This window comes from Hylobates moloch, unplaced genomic scaffold (assembly GCF_009828535.3).
Source record: "Hylobates moloch isolate HMO894 unplaced genomic scaffold, HMol_V3 SCAFFOLD_21, whole genome shotgun sequence".
Lineage (NCBI taxonomy): Eukaryota > Metazoa > Chordata > Mammalia > Primates > Hylobatidae > Hylobates > Hylobates moloch.
In genome coordinates, this window is record NW_026652296.1 from 16,807,496 (window position 1) to 16,828,122 (window position 20,627).

Consider the following 20,627-nt stretch of genomic DNA (forward strand, 5'->3'; position numbering starts at 1 on the left):
CACAGAATGGGGCTGGCTGCATGGGAAGGGGAGAGAAGGAAGGCTCACCACAGTGGCCAGATACCCAGCTGTCACCAAGATTCCTGGACAGAGCATGACTCCAGGGACGCTGTTGGCAGCTTAGCCTGGCCTCTGCCCCACAAAACACCTATAGCAAAAATAGATGACTCCTGTACAGAGTAGCCCAAATGTCCAAAAAATGGTCTACAGAAAGGGTCCAGGATGGACTCCACCCACCCCAACACACATCCCCACATACACACACACACACACACACACACACAGATGAAGTCTGAATCCAGGGAGGGTGGACAATGTGGAGAAGCTGGCTCAGAGTTGGGGTGGGAAGGGGGTCCCAGGGCAGAGGGCATGACACTGCACCATCACGCCTGCCCCAAAGCCCTCCATGGCTCCCCATACAGAATCCAAACCCCAGAGCCTGGCATGGCAGTCAGTGTCCTCCCAGCCCCTCTCTACGAGCCTCTGCCCACCCAGTCAGGTCTGCAGTAATTCCCAAGGCCTCCAGCTGCCCTCCCCTTTCCACACACCCCCTCCCTATGTGGTGTGGTCCCTTAGGAAGAGAAAGTATGTTCCTGGCAAGCAGGCTTGGGTTCCAATCCCACTGTGACCCCGGCCCAGTGCCCTCACCTCTCAAGCCTCAGCTCCTCACCTGCACGGTGGAGGTGGCTTTCTAAATAGGATTGTTGTGAAGATTACATAAATAACGTAAGTGAAATACTCATCCTGTGATGGATGCTAAATAAATGCCTCTGCCCTTCCCTATTCCTCTATGTTCTCCTCCTACGCTTCTTGGAGGTCCCGCCTAAAGGTTCCCTCTGCCAGGAAGCCCTCCCTGAACACCGTAGGCCTCAGGGGTAATCTCTGCCATTTCTGACTGAGGGCCGGTCTCTCTCTCTCTCTCTCTCTCTCCTTACCTTGGGTTCTGAAATAAGAGCTGCCTCTTCCTGTGCAGACCCTCCCCCCATCCCCACCCTCAGCTTCCATCACAGCCTGAGGACCAGAACAAAGGACCAACCAAACCATCACCTTGTGAACCTGCAGCACATGCAGGTCCTCTCCTCCCAGAGAGGAGAGGCGGCCACCCCAGGGGACACAGCAGAGTCCACACCGGAGCCCAAGTCCTGCCTCCCAGTCCACCCTCCTCAAGGCCATCCTTAGGGAAAGATACTGTGACTGGATGACCACAAGTTCCACCTAGAACCCCTCTTTCGGGCTGTGCACCCACTCCCCAGGGGCTGAGTGCTGATGCCCACAGCTGCCCACAGCTGCTCCCTCTGGAGAAATACCTGCTGGGAGGTGGCACAGGAGGCATGATACCTCTCCCCCTCCTGGGCAGCCCATGGCCAATGACTGATTGACATGTGGGCTGCAGAGGCGCCACCCCAGCCTCCAGGTGGGACCCGCATTCTCGTAACATTCCTGCTCCAGGGCCTTCCCCCTTTCTCCTGCGAGCACTCCCCACCAAACCTCTCGCACAAGAACCCTCGTCTCAGGCTCTGCTTCTAGAATCTCAGCCTAACACAAACGCCTTGATTCTCAAAGCATGGCTCCCTGAGCAGCAACATCTAGCCCTTGTTAGAAATGCCAGATCTCTGGACCCGCCCCAGACCTACTGAATCAGAATCTGCGTTCTCACAAGACCCTCATGTGATTCAGGTGCTCTTCAGTTTCAGATGCGCTGGCTTGAGGTAGGCAGTCACCAGCCCTCTGTGGGGATCAGCCAACTAACCTGGGTATTAACCAAACCAACCCCTCTGTCATGGCAATCGTATTGCTAATGTGCATGTTATCTGCTATGGTCTGAATGCTGTGGTCCACCCAAAATTCACATGTTGAAATCCTGATGGTATCGCAGAGCTCTCCTGATGAGGATCAGTGCCCTTATAATCAAGAGCCCAGAGAGCTAGCTGGCCCCCTCCACCATGGGAAGCCAGAGTGAAACAAGGGCTATCTACAAGGAAGTGGACCGTCATCAGACACCAGACTTGCCATGCCTTGATCTTGGACTTCCCAGCCTCCAGAACTGTGAGAAATAATAAATAAATACCAGTCTCTGGTATTATGTTACCTGAGCCCCAGTGAGCTGAGACATTGTCCAAACTTGACCATCAGCTACAGAAATTAGCTAGGTAATGGAGACATTCACCACCTGTGGGGGTCAACGTGGTCCCCTTTGCTCCAGGTGAGTGTGATCACCAACTTTACCCAGGTAGAAGCTTCTCACCCTTCTGGTTTGAGCTCTAAACTCTAGTGACCTTACTTGGTCACTAGAATTCTGTTTCTCTTTGGTGCCCCAGGGTCTGCATTAGTCGATTACAGCCTTTGCCTCTACTTCCTTCTTGAAGGGACTTTGCCCCTACCACCAGACAGCTAGGAAAGGTTCCCCAAAAGCAACCCCGGGGAAGGTGTCAGAAAGAGGGGCAGATGAGATTTGTCCAGGCCCCTGGAGGATGCACGGAGGGGAGCAAGGCCCACTGACGTCTCTGCTCAGAGGAAGAAGCCGCTGACCTGCCCTCAGTCAGAAATGGCAGGGGGGGCAGCAACCCCTCTCCAACCCCTTGCCTTTACCCAACCCAGGGTGTGGGCCCCCAATCCTGGTGTGAGCCCCTCAAAGCCCCTCCGAGGGGATGTTCATGACCTTTGCAAAACTAAATGCAATAACCAAGTCCTATGTGCAGAGAAGACCCCAGGGCCAGCCCCGAAGGCTGCAATAATCCAGACGTGTGTTTGGACAGGAGGCACCCTGCAAAGCTCCGTCAACTCTGCCTGTCGCCTGAGAAGGGAAGCAGTTCACCTTTTGCTAATCGTCCTAATTCATTTTTTATTACTAACTTTCCTGTTTTCTATTTGCTGTCTGATTGAAGATATTACCAAAGGCATTTAAACAGCATCAGACCGTACCACAATGGCAAACATAACTCTTTTTATTGAAATCTACATTAATATACATATAAGTCCCCGATCACAAAGACCTCAGGGTCCACATGCTAGACCCTAAATGAAGGCAGATTTGGCAAGAGGTATATACACAATGGAAGGGTGTTCAGAAGGTAATAAGCTGTGCCAGCAGGGCAGGATAAAATGGGCACTTTCTCATGCTTCTGGTGAGTGGGGATGACCCTTTTGGAAAATGACAGGTCGGCATGAATCGGGAGCCATAAAAATGCTCGCTCTTTTTTGACCCAGAAATTTTACTTCCTGAGTCTTCTTTGATACCCCACTCTCCACCGTACCCCAGATCCAACTCATCCCCAAACTGCATACATCTTCCACCTCCCACACACTTACTTCTCTTCATTTCCACTCCACCACCACAGTCCAAGCCAGAGTGGACCAACAGAACTTTCTGCAGGGATGGAAATGTCTGTATCTGCGCTGCCCAATAGGGGCTAAAATACCCATATGTGGCTAGCGAGTACTCGAAATATGTCTAGTGTGAATGAACTAAATTTTGTTTTATTTTCCTGTATTTTAAATGAAAAGAGCCACACGTGGCTACTGGCTACCTTATTGGATAGCATGGCCACAAGCCATCATCAATTCTCCCCTGAGCCACAGGCACTATCTCCCAACTATTCTCCTGCCCCCACTCTTGCCCCGTCCAATATTTTCCCCCACAGAACAACTGCAAAGATTCTTCTAAAACGCAGCACCTCCATGACTCCCACTGCTCTTAAGTCAAAGTCCAAGCACCCAGACGTGGCCTCTGAAGCCCATGTCTCCTGTGGACATTGGGCAGCCCAGCCCCAGGGAGCCCACAGTGTCAGAGATGCTGGATGGGAAAGGCAGTAGCACAGGGGAGGATAGCAGTGAAGGCCTCCAGGAGGGGGTGGCACTTGAGCAGAAATTTAAAAGACATGTGTGTTTAGCCAGGCGTGGTGGCACATGCCTGTAGTCCCAGCTACTTGGGAGGCCGAAGTGGGAGGATTGCTTGAGTCCAGGAGTTGGAGACCAGCCTGGGCAACATGGTGAGACCTCTTGTCAAAAAATTTAAAAATTATCAGGTGTGGTGGCATGTGCCTGAAGTCCCAGCTACTCAGGAGGCTGAGGCAGGAGGATCGCTTGAGCCCAGGAGGTCAAGGCTGCAGTGAGCCATGTTTGTACCACTACACTCCAGCCTGGGCAACAGAGCAAGCATCTGTCTTTTAAAGAAAAAAAAAATAAAAGATGTATGTGTAGGAGTTTGCCTGGTGGGTGGGAAACACTAAAACCAGAGGCCTGGCAGTCAGAGTTGCTCCGAAGGCTCCACCCATGAGCAAACGACAGAGATTCCCCACACTTCCAAAGCCGATATTCTAGTGAAGGGGATAGAGGAGGGAGGAGAGAAGGACATAAACAATAAACATCAGGAATAGGCAGAGAGAAAGCAATGGGTAAGAGGCTTCCAGTGAACCATGGTAGGGCAGTGCAGTTTGCAAGCCTTGAGTATTAAGAAGGCAAAGTGTCAAACGCTGCCCTTGAATGTGCACCGTGGGATCATAGCAGGTGATTTCCCTCATTTCCTAAACTTTTTGGCAGGTAACATAGTGTTCATAATTTACAGTTTAATTTTTTAAAAAAAGAAGAGTGATAACTTTAGGAGAGAAGCCACCAAAAAGTCCTGCTTGCTCAACAGAAACATTCCCATGGGCTGGAGAGAGATTTTATTATCTCCGAAGGCCAGGCCAACTGTGCCCCAGACACTCCAGCCCAAGCAACTGGGAGTGACGCTTCCCTCCTGACAAAGGCAAGGTCATCATTCCCAGGGAGATGGGAAGGGGACAAAACAGGGGCTGCATCTGCCAGCCTTGCCCCAAAGTGTCAAGCATTGATTAAAAGCCATGAGGACAAGGATTTCAAACACCATCTCTCTTGAGTCATATCTCAACTTTCCTCCTTGGGCTCAGCTAGAGATGGGCCTGGCATGTTTCTACAAGGAGAATTATAGAATTCACATGGATTAACACTTGCAGGCCCCAAACACTGTGTCCCTCACATATATGTGTTTAATCCTCCTGGCAACAACATATAAACAGGGTAAGTGAGGCCCAGAGAGGGTGAGTGGATTATTCTTAGAAACACAGCCTGGGCTATGTTACAGTGGTCATCTCTGAAAAATATAACCTGCCTCATTCATTCGTTCAATCTTTCAACAACTTTTTACTGAGCACCTACTATAGATCAGACACCATGGGGACGCAATGGTAAACAAAATAAGCATGAGCCTATTGCTTCTTAAAGTTTATTATCCTGAAGGGGGAACAACCAAGTAATTTCACAGAAATATGATGCCACGAAGAAAAATACTCAGAGGCAGCCGGGCTCGTTGGCTCATGCCTGTAATCCCAGCACTTTGGGAGGCCGAGGCAGGTGGATCATGAGGTCAGGAGATTGAGACCATCCTGGCCAACACGGTGAAACCCCGTCTCTACTAAAAATACAAAAATTAGCTGGGCATGGTGGTGTATGTCTGTAATCCCAGCTACTCGGGAGGCTGAGGTAGGAGAATTGCTTGAACCTGGGAGGTGGAGGTTGCAGTGAGCTGAGATCGCACCACTGCACTCCAACCTGGGCAACGGAGTGAGGCTCCATCTCAAAAAAATAAAGAAATAAATAAAAAATTAAAAAATAAAAATACTCAGAGGCTATGGTAGAGAAAAACAAAGACAACTGCACAGATGAGCAGGTCAGACTCTGGCAAGATGAGGATGAAGCTGAGGTCAGAGACTGGGCAGGAGCCAGACATGTGAAGAATGAGGGCAAGAACATTCCAGGCAAAGGGAACAGCATGTGCAAAGCCCCTCAAGCGCTAAAGAACAGGGTGGGGCGGGGGGGGGTGGTCTGTGAAATAGCAAGAAGGCCAGGTGACTGGAATGGAGTCACTGAGGGGGACTGACTCTGACTTTACTCATCACCATGTCCCCAGCATGAAGCCTGGTTCCTGGAACAGAGGCTGGAAACGCAGGCAGGGGCGAGCTCACGAGAGGACTTATGGGCCAAAGAAGGAGTTGGATGTTATCTACTCACCAGGGCAAGGCACTGGAAGGCTTTAAGCAGAAACCTAAGAAGATGTGATTTAGGTTTGTAAGAGTTCATCAAGCTACAACAGAAAGCCATTGAGCAGCTTTGTAGGGGGTTTTTTTCCCTGTTTTTTTTTTTTTCTGGAAGACTCAGGTCACTGCAACCCTCAGGTTCAATGATTCTCTGCCTCACCTCCAATATTGAGATTACAGGCACGATTGTTGTTGTTGTTTTTCATATTTTTAGTAGAGACAGGGTTTCACCATGTTGGCCAGGCTGGCCTTGAATTCCTGACCTCGAATGATCCACCTGCCTCTGCTTCCCAAAGTGCTGGGATTACAGGCATGAGCCACCATGCCCGGCCCCATTGAGCAGCTTTGTATGGAGAAGAGACAGGATTCAATTTATGCATCATAAAGACATCGATGGTGGCCACCATGGCTCCTCAGCTCATCCTGACCTTTGGTCACTGGATAGTAAATGTCTCCAAACTCCATGGAAAGCTAAGTTTCCCCAGCTGGCATGTGGGAGGTGGCCACCTTTCGGCAAAACAAGACAAAGAAGCGAATGACAGGGCATGTTGACAGAGTGTCAGACAGAAGCATGGCCATAGGCAGATGAAAAATTGTCCCACAGGACACCTCAACAGGCCATGACTTGCTGTTAGCATCGAGCCATTAAGAAAACACAATGATGTGCTTCGCTGATCCTGAAGGATGTAATCCAGGTCGGCATGCAGACATTTAGTGCTCCGTCCAAAGGAGCAATAAAGCAACCAACACAAGAGCAGCTGGAGGAAACCTGCACTGTGCAAGTGGGCGGCCAGGCCCTTCAGTGCTTTTTATTCCTTCTCTCATTTAAAATCAAAGCCTGGCTCTTAGGCATCTGTAGACAGATTTGGAAAGGGAATTGAAGCTAACTACACCAGGTGCTTAAACATACATCATTACCTCATTTAATTTCATAAACAAGTAAGCATTGCTCATCACATTTTGTATATGAGAAAACTGAAGTCAGAGATAATAAATAGCTTTCCAAATGCCCCTGGCTCCCTTCTTCAGCCTCACTTCTTAACACTCTCAGCCCCTCCTATGCCTTTGCAGATGTTGTTCCTTCTACCTGGAATGCTTTTCCCTACCTTCCTCACTTGGCCAAGTTCTACTCACCTTCAAGCACAGGCAAGTGTCCCTTCCTCTGAGAAGCCTTTCCTGACTGTCCCCAGCCTAGCCTGGTGGTCCCACACTCCCCTGTGCTACTTCAACATAATGCTTACCACACACATTTGAAATTGTTTATTTCTGTCTCTCTAATAAGATCATGCTTCTCAAGGAAAAGGACCATGTCTTAATCACCTGTTCCTGCCTGGCACCTACCACAAAGCCTTGCATACAGCAGGCAGTGCATGCTTTTTGGATGGCTGTATGAAGGAGGGAGAGACGGAGGGAGGGAGGGAGGGAGGGAAGGGAAGGGAAGGAAGGAAGGAAATTAACTCTTCATAGGTGGCAAAGCCAAGATTTGATCCCAGGCCAGTATGACTCCAAAGCATATCTCATGGCGTGTGTGTGTGTGTGTGTGTGTGTGTGTGTGTGTGTGTGTGTGTGTGTTACATAGATCATCAGAAAATGTAGACAGTGTGGAATATATTACTGAGGACTCCATTCATCCTTCCAAAAGAGATGCCAAAAATACCAGCCCACAGGGGAAAAAAGTAGGATGATGAATATGGGGGAAAGGGTTAACCAAACCCTTTTCCTTGTTGCAAGAGAATTGCACCTTTGTTAATTGCAGAGCATAACTCCCCTGGAAACCTGAGGAAAGTGGGACGTTAACTATGTTACCAGGCAACTCTGCTCATGGTAAAAATGACCCCTGATTGGTAAGTTGCATTTGAACTGGGAGGAACTATAAATAAGTTATAAATATCTGAAAAAGAAGCCATACTTTGGGTTTTCCTAGATGCAGTAACATTTGTACCTGACATGTCCCTGGGTCCTTGAAGCTAAGCCTACGGAATTGTTACAATGGATATGGCTGCTGGGAGAATAAGGCTTCTAAGCCAGGGTGGCTTCCACAGCCACCCATTGTGTATCTCATTCCTTTGCACTTGAACTAGATCCTGGGAGGGAGGGGGCAGCAAAGAGAATAGCTCCTGGCCACCTTCGTGGACCACTGCAGAGACTGTTGCAAGAATTGCTCATGCAGAAGAGAACAGCTCACGTGCCTTGCTGGCAGGCTGTGTCAGGCTGTTTCCCAAATCTTTCGAGGAGACTGGTGCCAAGTGTCCCGTGTTCCTCTTGTGAGTCTGAATGTTTCATTGGTCCTTAAAAACTCCCTGTGGGAATCGCAATGAGAAAGAAGGCAACTGATACAGGAGAGAAAAGAGACAGTCCCAATGGGAACAAGTGCTACACTGATCCTGAACTGAAAAGCTCCTTAGACTGTACAATGTATAAAGGCACCAAAACCTAGTATAAGGTCTATACTCGCTGTTCTACAGAGTGCCCAGTTCACCTAAACAGTGCCTTGGAGGAAGAAATGAGGGAGGGGAAGACTTACTTGCTCTCCCACAGACCTAACCACCAACCTGAGATGCAAATGTGATTATGTGAGGAAACCACGACTCAGATAGGCTAAGTGACAGGTCCAAAGTCATACAGCTTATAAGTGTCAGGATGTGAACCCAGGCACTTCCATCAAACTCAAAGTCACATTTGGATCCAACATCTGGGTTTGCATAAAAATGAACTTCCATCTCAGGTGGACATAGAGAACAGAGAAAGCATGGGAGTGGGGGTGGGAGACCTTCCTAAATAATGTAAACAGGAAATATTTGCAGAATAAATGAGACATAAAGGGCCCAGGGTCCATCTTCCACATCATAAAGTTCAGTTCAAGCCAAAACACAGCACGATGGAACAATAAAATGTATGCATGGGATTGACCCTGGGTTATACTACTACTGAGTCGATTCATTTCCAACAAGTTTCTAAATCATTCCTGCAAATCAGGCCCAGCTTCGAGATAAGCACATTTTAATCAGCTGTAATGTAAAGGCGCTCTAAGACAAGGAGCCAGTGATACACTCTTCCACCCCTGCAGCAGGAGGAAGTGAGCTCCCCCTGGCACCCTGACAGCTGCAGAGCAAGCTGGGGCCAAATTCCAGCTCTGCCTAACAACCCCCTCTGCCACCCTTCTGTTACTTGATTCATCTGGACCTCAGTCTTCTCACCTAACAAATGGGGACAAATGTGCCCAGCACAGTTCTTGGGAAAACTTAAGGCACATAAGAAAATAAGAAATGGCTGGGATCAGAAACGTTATGAGATTGCTAGAAACTAAGAAGTCAAAGAAACAGACTGACAGCGAAGCCTGTGAGCACTAAGGAACTGGCACGCAACACCTAACTGAACCCCAGAACATTCCCAGAGAGAGGAAGCCTGTGCTGGGACCTCTGTGTCCGTCCAAAGCCCTGGGAGAAGCTGTTTGTTGGTTTTGCCCCCAGGCTAATGCCAAGGAGAAGAATTCTCTAATTGAAAGGAGAAATCTGCCTGGGAGACTCCCTCCTGCGGGTGAGCACAAGGCTGGAAAAAGTGCACCAGTGCCCTGGGGGTAACTGCTGGCCTACCTGAGGGACAAAGAGGCCCCCAAGGACATCACAGGCTCATCCCACACTGCAATAGAGTCTGCATTCACACACCACACACAGGGCGTTTCTACTTAACATCCACACTGCCCACCCACGCAGTCACGGCTTCCACCCATGTTGAGGAAACTCACAACCACAGAACAGATCTAGACCGCCCCCCCTCCCATTTACAAATTTAAATGTCAACCAAGAATCACCAGGCATTTGTAGAAAATATCAGCATAAAAGAGAGGCCTAAAAGTGAACAGAAGAACCACCAATAAAACAGAGTTAAATGCAGGAAACAAAAGACCACTTTTTTAAAAATCAAATTGCCATCTTCAAAGAGATTCAAGATAGTCACATATCCATAAAAGAAGAATAGACCACGATGATATGAGATCAATCAAGAAACTCAGAATTCTGGGAAAATAAAAAAATGATTCCAGAAATAAAAACAACGAATGTATTAAAAGTAAGGAACTGAAGAAAGGGTTTGATGGGAAGTACACCCTCCACACCCTTTTCAGTGGACACCCCGGGACACAGGGCTGTGTGTGGAGAAGGGAGAGGGACAGAGAGTGAGACAGACTTCACTTGTGTCTTTCCTCTTTTAAAATACTTCTATGTGTCTTACAAAGACCAAAATCAATTTTTTAAAAATAAAAGAGTGGCAGGACTCAAGATAAAGAGGAAAATGGTAGAAAAGTGAGGTGCAGTTGGGAGTGAGTTAATGAACAGCAGCCACACCACAATAGCCTATGTTATGGCTACAGGTGACCCACTCCTTTGCCTCTGAGCTTCCTGGGAGCTCAGTGAAGGTGAAAGGCAAAGCCAGAGACACTGACCTGCATTGAGGCTGGGCAGGGCAGACGGCCTCTTGTTGAACTAGACAGGACTCCAGCCCAAAAAGAAAGCCCTGGCTCTTGCCCAGAGGTGACCTCCTTAAGCATGGCCCAGAAGCTCCTTGGAGACCCATCTGGAGTCCTCCCTAACACACAGGAAGATATGTGACAGCTCAGTGCAAGGACTCTGGAATCCCACCCTGGAGCATCTAAGAGCATCTTTGAGCCCCTAAAAACTCCATTAATTACCATTTGCCTTCCCTTGGACCCAAAAAGTGACTATCCTGCCTTTCCTATGCAGAACAGATGACACATCTCTCTCACTTCATGAGACAAAGAAGAACCTTGAGCAAGTGAGTGACCATCACTAAAAGTCATCCACATGCTGGCCCTTGATTTCCTGGGAACCAAAAGGAAGGTGCATTTTCTCCACACAATGCATCTCCCTGAGATGGTCACAGTGGTACTCCCCGGCCCTCTTCCATATGCTCATCTCCCAACCCCAGGAATATCAGCGGCTGGGCTTGCAGCTCGCCCTTCGGTGGGACTGCCCTCTACTGCAGTGAACTCCTTCACCCAAGGGAACTGCCTGCTGTTCACTTTTAGGCCTCTCACTTATGCTGAAATGACCGGATGATGCAGAAATCAAAGGCTTGGGCAGTCCCCTCACCTCCGTCTGGGGCAACACTAAACAGCCACCTTAGCGCCACAGCTCCCTGTGGGATGGCGTTTGTCAGAACCACAGGGCAGGGCAGGCCAGCTTCTCCCCGGCCCAAGAATGTTTCCTCCTGTGTCCCCTGCAGGTGTACCCCTTCCGCCCACCTCACCGCAGAGAACTTCCCCACATAAACCTTCCACGAGCAACTCTCCATCTCAGAGTCCATTTCCAGGCAACCCAATGTGAGACTTTCCCCATGGTGAAGAAGACTCTCCCCACAACCCACCAAGGGGCTTGAGAAGGACACCTAACCACATCCACACCAGGGCTCCATGCCCCAGGCCAGCAATACATCTCTACTGTCCTCAGTTAAGGCAGGACAATCCTGCCACGCTCTAGTCTAGACCAGAGGTTCTCTAAGTGTGGATCCCAGACCGGCACCATCAGCACCATCGACTTGCTAGTAGTGCTAACTTTCAGCTCCTCCCCAGGCCTGCTGAGTCAGAACTTCTGGGAGTGGAACACAGCAGTCTGTTTTAACTGTGCTCCAGGTGATTCTGGTGGGCTAAAGTTTGAGAAGCAGAGTATCTATCATGGGCTACTGGGGGAAATCAAATGCAAGTCATTAGACTTTCCCATCAGCAGAAGACCAAGAGACAGTCATTGAGGACGGTCAGAATCCAGCAACATGATGCAATCCATACTTGTGCACCGCACCCCTGGTTCCAGGCACAGTCCTCTACTTAAAGCCCCACAGTCTGGGGTGTAAGGCTCTTCATAACCATCTCTGCTGGTGTCCCAACTCCCACACAGGCAGGTTTCCCCTCCTTAGGCTGACAGTATCCCCAAAGCACCCCTGCAATGGCTGCTCCCTCTGCCTGGAACACCCCCCACCACTCTACATGCCCCCAGGTAGCCCACCTGGCATTCCTGTAAGACTCTGCCATTGTGAAACCTTCCCACACTGCTGGCATTGGCACTGCTCAGACAATTTTATATTTAATTATTACTCTGCATTTTGAGCCAATTGATTACAAATCCACATAGCCATTCACCCAGTAAATAAAACTTTTCTATGGAGTCACTGAGCCTCCAGGACAGGGCTGAATCCCCAGCACCCAGTAGGCACTCAATAAAAACCTGCTGAACATCTGAGAAACCCAGCAGTAAACAGGCCATTAAATATTGAAAAACCACAATCAGGTTGCTCATCCTAGCAGGCACCAGAATTAGCAACCGTATGGCAGCAAGTTTTAAATATCAGGGAAATTGATCAAAATGTATTATCCTGTGTCATACAACATCGTTTCATTAAGATATAAAATGACAATTTACCACAACTCATTAGGTTAATAATCACTTACCATATGTTTTTACTGTTACTCCCAAACCATGCTGAAAAATCACCCTGTAGGTTTGAATCCATGTAAATAAGATGACTGTCAACCCTGTGGATACAGGATTACTGAAGGGAGACAGTGGACTGAAGCCCTGGCCAGAAAGCACGGTCCCTGCCGTGGTGCTGCAATTCCCTTCGCCGCCATCTTCTAGTTTACCTGCGCTAAACTTTCTTCCCACATCGCTGGTTCTCAACCAGGGGCAAAGTCTGGAGACATTTTTGTCGTCACGACTGGGGGCAGGGCGGTGCTCTTGGCATCTACTAGGTAGGGGCCAGGGATATGACTAAACATTCTGCAACGCATGCAACAACTCCCACAACAACATTATTAGGTCCAAAATGTCAATAGCGCCAAGGCTGGGAAACACCATTCTAGATTAGACAGAATTTCCATACCTATTACTTTAATCTGATCTTCGCAGCAACAATAGAAGGCAGGCATTTCTGTCCCCTTGTACAGATAAGAAAACTGAGACCTGAACAGCTAAGTGATGTGCATAAGGTCACCTGCCCAAGCCAGTGGATGGTGCAGCTGTGATTTGAACCAGTTTCTCTGCCTCCAAAATGCATTTTCTCTGCTACACAGATTCAAGAAGGTAACAGAAGGTGGAGGAAATGAGCAACTCTCTCCCAATTCATAATCCTGGACACTCAAATAAGAGGCTCCTTCAACCCAGAGGCTCAGGAAAATCAGGTCTAGGGACCAAGACACGGAAGCATCCGGCTCTGGGACTGCCAGCAGCCCAGGGCCAGAAGTGGTAGCTCATGCCTGCAGTCCCAGCACTTCGGGAGGCCAAAGCAGAAGGATCATTTGAGCCCAGGAGTTTGAGGCTGCACTGAGCTATGATTGTACCACTGCACTCCAGCCTGGGCAACAGAGCAAGACTGTGTCTCTAGAAAAAAAAAAAAGAAGAAGAAGAAGAACATGGCAGGACAGCTGTGGAGTATCCTCCAGCAACTGGTTCAGAAAAGCAAGTTCCTCTCGCATTTTAACTTTCAGTTGGGCTGCTCTTTGTGGATGAAAATGAAAGCATTTCCTGCTGGGGCCAAGTGCTACACATACATGATCTCCAACCCTCAAGTTCCAAAGGGCAGGTGTCAATGTCCCCATTTTACAGATGAGGAGACTGAGTCCAGGGAGGTTAAATAACTTGCCTGCCCTGACGGTGGTGAAGGCAGTGTTCAAACCCAAGTCTGCCAGGTTCCAGAATCCATGCTGCCTTCCTATCCTGAGACCAACTCTAGGAAATCAGAGAAGCAAAATAGATTGCCCTACAGAATCACGTGGGGCAAGGAACCACGCAGCAGGGGGGTTGCTGGACCAAGGGGGAAGCACAGGACCTTGTATTTCATGCAGGCTCAGCTCCTCTTCCCGCCTACAGGCTGCTCTGTGTGCCAGGCTCTGTCCCCCGAGCCCACCTGGGGAAGCTCCTCTAGGAATGGAAAGTCCGCCAAAGACTGCGCCTCTGCCGGGTCCTGCCCTGGACTCCTTGTGCCCCACAAAGTCTTCAGATGACAACAGCCAAACAGATGCTAAGTTCCTCAAGCCACAGGTTACAACTGGCAAGCCCTAGATTCATTCATTCATTCAGCAAATATTTGATGAGCATCTATGTGTCAGGCTAGCACTGGGAATACAAAAGTAAAGGCAGACACAGTGGTTCCTGTCCTCTGAAGGATAACAGGCCCATCTCCTCAAAAAGCACCATTCCCACCAGCATTCCCTCCCAGTGCACCCTCCACAGTTAGAAAGGACATTCCCAGCCTTTATTTCATTATATTTCCACCCCCACACCATCCCTCTCGGCTGATGGTCACCGGTTTGCCTTCCCTTTGCACACAGGGAAACAGAGACCCAAAGAAGGGTGCTGACAGGCTCAAGGTCACCCAGCAGATCGGGGGCAGCAGTGCCAGGCTTGGGCTGCTGGTCCTGCCATGCAAACGTCCTGGGAGGGAGCCTCCAGCACAGGTTGGGGGAGGAGCTATAGGGAACATGTTTAGATGGAAAGTAAATGAGAGCTTCCTAGCAGAGATGCAGAGCTTCCTAGCATTCCCTGGGACCAGCCATCTCAGCTCTAAGCCCACCCATCCCAGGGTACCTTCCATGGGACCCACTAGCAGCCACCTGTGCCCCTGAAGAAAGGAGCTGTGGGAATCTCACCCACCAAGGATGCCGGGCAGGCTTCACATAGGTCAAGTCCAGATCAAGTCCATAGTTTACCCCACTTCATGAATTTTTGTCAAAAAGAGTCTTCAATCATTCATTAACCAAGCTTGTCCAGATCTCATCCTTACAAGATGCTGTGCCCAGACTCGTGTGTGTGGGAAGTTGAATCCCTCACCCACCAGCACATATTTACTGAGCAATTATGAGTCAGGCACCATGCCAGGTGCTGGGCAGAATTCCTGCCTGCCAGGAGCCCACAAAAGCCTGTACACAAACAACCAAACAACTGCTACACAAAGTGTGGTCCTTGGATCAGCAGTAACATCACCTGGGTAGCTCATTAGACATGCAAATTTCCAGGGCCCCATGCCAGACCAGCTGAATCAAATCTCTGGGGGTGGAGCCCAAGAATCTGTTTTTAAAATCTCGCCAGACAAAAGACACAGAATCAACCCAAATGCCCATCAGTGTTAACCTGGATAAAGAGAATGTGGTACATATACACCATGGAATACTATGCAGCCATAAAAAGGAGCAAGATCATGTCCTTTGAAGGGACATGGATGGAGCTGGAAGCCATTATCCTCAGCAAATTAACATGGGAACAGAAAACCAAACACTGCATGTTCTCACTTATAAGTGGGAGCTGAACAATGAGAACACAGGGATGCAGGGAGGGGAACAACACACACCGGGGCCTGTCAAGTGCCAGGGGGAGGGAGGGAGGGACAGCATCAGGATAAATAGCTAATACATGCGGGGCTTAACACCTAGGTGATGGGTTGACAGGTGTAGCAAACCACCATGGCACACGTTTACCTATGTAACAAATATGCACATCCTGCACGTGTATCCTGGAACTTAAAATAAAATTAAATTAAATTAAAAAAAATCTTGCCAGCTGATTCATGTGTACATAGATTTGAGAAAAACTATTCTAGACCACAAATCCTTCCTCAACTTCCCTATTTAAAATCACAAACCAGCCCCAGGCCTTGGGACTCCCAACTCTCTTTCCTGTTCCATTTTTCTCCAAAAGTCATATTCCCATCAATCATGATACCATATATTTCACCCATATATTTATGACTTCCCACACTGATAAATAAGCTCCAGAGGGCAGTGATTTGAGTGACTTTTGTTCACTGCTGCAGCATCAGTTGCCTTGCACAGTGCCTAGCACCAAGAAGTGCCCAATAAATACTGTTGGTAGAATGATGGATGGCAGAACATGCCACATCCTATGCAGTACCAGTTCTTGGGGAAGCCTGGAAAGAAAGAGAAGTTTGCTGGCTGTGAAGCACCACACGGGGAAGGTGGTACCCAGGTTGGCCTTGATGAAGGCCTTCATCCCTTCAGTCCAGGGATGAAGGATGCTGGAAAGGAGATGCTAAGCCTCTTCCTGGAATGGGCCCCAGATGGTTGATATTGTTGTTATCTAATTAGTAGCTGGTATGTGCCAATAACTGTCCTAACCTGTATCACCTCACTTAACCTTCCTGAAACTCAGAGGTAGGCAATGTTGTCTTTGAGAGAACATCAAGACTCAGAGATATCAAATGATTTTCCCCGCCCACAAAAAGACTTGTATAAGAATATTCACAGCAGCTTTACTTATAATAGCTCCAACTTGGAAACAAACCCAAATGTCCACCTGCAGGTGAATGGATAAACCAGTTGTATTATATTTATACAATATAATATTACTCAGCAATTAAATGGAACACACTATGGATATATACAACATCATGGATGAATGTTGAAGACATTACATTGAGCAAAAAGAAGACAGACACACAAATGTTTATGCCGCATATCAAATTCTAGAACTTAAACATGGTTAATATACCTAAATTGAACTTAAAGAAAGCATTGGGAACAGAAATCAGGTAAGTAGTTTCCTCTGGAAGTGAGGATAAGGCGTGCTGACCATAAAGGGGTGTGAGGGAACTTTCTGGGATGATGGAAATGTTCTCTATCTGGACTGGGATTTGGTTACATGAGTGTTAATATTTATCAAAACTCATGGAACTGTACACTTAAAATCTTCATGTTATTGTATGTAAATCATATCTCAGTAAAAAATGAGCTAAAAATAATTTGCCCTAGGTCACTAAGCAACAAATGGACATTTGAACCCAGGCTTGCCCAGTTCTGATGGCCAGTTTACACTAGTCTGCCATAGTTGAGCAGGGATCCCCCAGCTGTCCCCCAACTTGGTAAGATGCCTTGCCAAAATCTGAACCAGGAGTTCATAGTTACCCTAAGAATGATGTTACAGGCTCTAAACCCCTAAACCGTGACAGAGACTTGCAAAAAAGCCAAACAAGTGTCCTTCTGGGAGTCAAACCTGGGCTCAGGCCTCATCTTAGCTCCTTACTTGCTGTGTAATCTGTGAGTTACACTCCTCTGTGACTCAGTTTCCCCTTCTGTAATGCAAAGAAGGAGGAGACCAATGGTTCCCAGCATGGAGCCACAGATCCTGGGAGCCATGGGGCCACAAATTCCTATGCTCAAAAAGCACCTTTATTACATTAAATAGTAATGAGTCTTCTTCATACCTGTTAAGCTATTTTTCTAATGCATGCTAATATTGTGATTAATAAAATACACATCTATTTCAAAGCAAAAATAAAACCATAACAGCTTTTCATTAGTGTGTATTTTCTCAAACAAAAGATACCAAAAGAACAACCAATGTTCGTGACTTTGGTTTAAAGAGGCTGGGAATCTCTGTGTAGAGGATTGCTAAGGGGACAGTCGCCAAGGGGATAGTCGCCAAGGGGACGGTCGCCAAGAGCCCTTCCAGGTCAACTGCCCCATAGTTGTCGGGCATCACTTGGGCAAATTCTTGCCCTTATGTATATAAAGCCTGGCTCCCTGTGCAATGAGCCTCTTGTCTGGGGACAGAGCCCCCCATGTGTGGGTGTGTCCACCCCACAATGTGTGGATTCAGCCAGGCCTACAGGCCCCAATGTGGTCACTACTGCGCCCTGAGCCTGTTTCCCTCCAGCTTTGACAGTGACTAGTGTAAAGGTGGAGCTTGGGCATTTCCCTCCCCAACCCCTCCCCATCCACTTCTTGAGCCAGAAAAGGGGAGCTCCTGATCACAGCCTGGCCCTACCCCCCAACCACCACCACTAAGGCCATGCCCACTTGGGAATCCCTTATCAAAAGACCTCTAGCCCCTAACTGAGTACAGTGACCTCTGCCCTCCCGCCTCACCCTGCTCTAGCCTGAAGGACTGAGTAGCAGGTTTCACATCCAAGTGCAAAGTCAGACCTTCCTTTCACCTATCCAGTGGCTCAGCTGCATCCCCACCCCCATCCCTGCCCCGCCTCACTCTGGACACATCCTCAGCTATGGGCCGGGGTCCTACATCCCACACAGAAAGAAACCAGAATCGCCGGCTTCTCATTCCCTCCCTGACGGGCCCTTCCCGGCGAGATTCACACAGGTTCTGGTGCTGAGTCAGAGGTTTACAGAGCATCAGAATAAAGCAGGAGCCTCGGCTGAGTCCTGCCTCCAAAGGCCCCTATTTGGGACAGCCCCACCCTGGCGAGATTTATAGAAACACCACCCTCAAACGGAGCGCTCCAGGCTAAGCCCCCACCCACTCAGACTTTGAGGCACAAATGCCCAGCCCACCCACACCCGCAAACCAGACGCTGGTACCTACCTCGCCAACTTCACATTTTGAAAAATAACAAAGCCAAGGGCAGAAGACAGACCAGCTGCCCCCACACCCAACCTTCTCCTCCCTGAAAACTCCACTTGCTACTTTTAATCTATTTTCCTCCATCAGACTGGAGGCAGCTCCCGGCCTTCTCCTGAGGCTACCATCCCCCCTCATCGGCTTCTAACTTTGCAGGTCACTGGACAAAAGAGAACCACCGCCACTCTTCGCGAGACCTCACTTGTCGCCCACCACCGCCCCACATCGCGCAGGCCCTAGTGGCCTGGATGCTTGCCGCCCCTGGCGAATTGCAGGGAGGCTTTGCCAGAAGCCGCTCCCCTGGGGCCTGAGGGCGCACTCAGGGAGGCCCAGCCGGGGAGGCCCCGGGATCCGCGCCGGGACGCCCCTCTCCTGCCTCATCCCCACTACCAGGGGCCTGACGAAAAGCCTGCGAGGTTGGGGAGAGACCCTGGGGGGCGCCGATCCAGCCACTCGACGCGCACTCACCCCGCATTGCCACGGAGCCCGCGCGTCTGCGCCAGGGCCGCGGGAAACCCACGCGCGCTGTTCAATCCGGGCTCCGAGTGACGAAAAGCCGCTCTTGGCTGCAGCCGGCCCGGGACCGACGCACCGACTGGCGGACGCGCGGACAGTCTGGCTTCCTAACTAAGTTTGAAAGTTCCCTCCCGGGCGACCGAAGGGGACGCGGACTGCACAGAGGCACCCAACCCCTCCGGGCTGGGCCAGTCGGGGCAGTGGGACCTGACGCCTCGGGTTCGGGGTTCCAGGCACGCAAGCCTCCATCACTGGGAATGCGCCCGGCGAAGCGCAGCGAGGACCTGGCTGGGGTGGGGGTGTAGGTCCTGGAAACGTGGAGGAGGGAGGGTGTCCCGCACTACAGCCCCAGCCTGGAGGGACGCCGGCTCACCGCTCCCGGGAGGGGACAGGCCTCGATTGGCCGGCCGCAGCCTACTCGGAATCCGAGGCCCCGCCGGGCAGTGACGGCCAATTAGTAAACTGCCCAATTAGTGTGCTGCGGCGCTGAGAAGTTAAACCTCGACGCGCGAGTGTGGATGACCGAGGTGTGGCCGCCCCTGGGTGTGACCGCGTGTGACTGTGTGGCCGTCAGGACGATCTGTGTCTGAGGCTCACCGTCCAGGGGGGTGGCTGTGTGTGACAGCGTGCGCCTGGGTGAGGCGTTGTGGCTGCGAGCGTGTGACTGTCGGGAGACTTCTTTGTGTGACTGTCCCCCGTTGTGCCTGGTTGTGACAGCGGGTGGGGGCATGTCACGGTGTGTGGGGCATCGGAGCGTCTGTGGGTGACTCGTCTGTGGCGGTGAGACTGTTCGCGGGTGAGTGGTCGCGTGTCGTTGTGTATAAGTGACTGTCAGGGTGACTTGCGTGGGACGGCGGGACCGTGTAAGCAGTGCCTGGCCGCCTGCGTGTGGCCGTGGGTCACTGTGACGGCTTGTGAATGACTGCGAGGCTGTCAGGGGGACGCGAATGAGGGGCCACTGTGTCGTCGCAAGGGTGGCTGTCGGGATGACTTCTGCCCGCGATCCCAACAACTCAGGGCGTGAGCGTGGCCGCGAGGGGATCGATGTGAGCCGCCGGTGCCCGTCGGCGGGGCTGATGTGCGCGGCCCCGTGTGACCCCGGGAGCGCCCGAGTCCCGAGCTGCCAGGTGACTCCGGCCCCGCCCACGGGGGACCCCCGCCCGCCCCCGCCTACCTTGCCGCCTTGGTAATAGTCCAGGTGCGCCAGGCCGGCCGGCTCGGCCCCGGGCCGCGCGCCCACCGCGGGCGCCGAGGGGTACAGGCGGACGTCCATGGCGGGCGCGGCGGCGGCGGCGGCTCCCGCTGGCAGTGCCTGGGCGGGCGGCGGGTGGGAGCCAGTGTGCGAGCGGGACTGCGAGCGAGGGGGGCGGGCCGGGGGCGGTGCCCAGAGGAGCGCCCCGCCCCCGCCCCCGCCCCGCCCGCGCGCGCTATTGTTCCGGCCTCGGGCGCTGCCGAGGGCCGGGGGCCTGGGCCGGGGCGGGGAGGTCCTTCCTCCGGGCTGGGCCGCCTCCGGGTCCCCCGCCCGGCCCTGCATCCCTGAGGGGGGCGCGCCTGTCCAGACGGCGCTTTTCCGTCCCGCCTTTCGCCACCCACGGTGAGGAGAGAAGCCCGAACGGCACCCCTCCCCAGAAGTGGGACACTCCCTTGCCCTAAATATTTGAGCCGGCGCTAGCCCCCGCCC

The 20,627-nt window shown here is 50.8% G+C and overlaps 1 protein-coding gene across 3 annotated transcripts in view; it reads right to left on the reverse strand.

The window, feature by feature from the left end:
* Window positions 1-20,256, reverse strand: part of TOX2 (TOX high mobility group box family member 2) — a 154,063-nt gene extending 133,807 nt beyond the window's left edge. The window contains exon 1 of one of the 3 annotated variants that reach the window (XM_058433117.1): window positions 20,121-20,256. In XM_058433117.1, the coding sequence (XP_058289100.1) occupies window positions 20,121-20,219 (99 nt within the window). In that variant the 5' untranslated portion in view covers window positions 20,220-20,256. Of the gene's footprint in view, window positions 1-18,898; window positions 18,978-20,120 lie in introns of those variants that run through there. The other 2 variants (XM_058433116.1, XM_058433119.1) reach the window with 2 other exon arrangements.
* Between the last annotated feature and the right edge of the window lie 371 nt (window positions 20,257-20,627).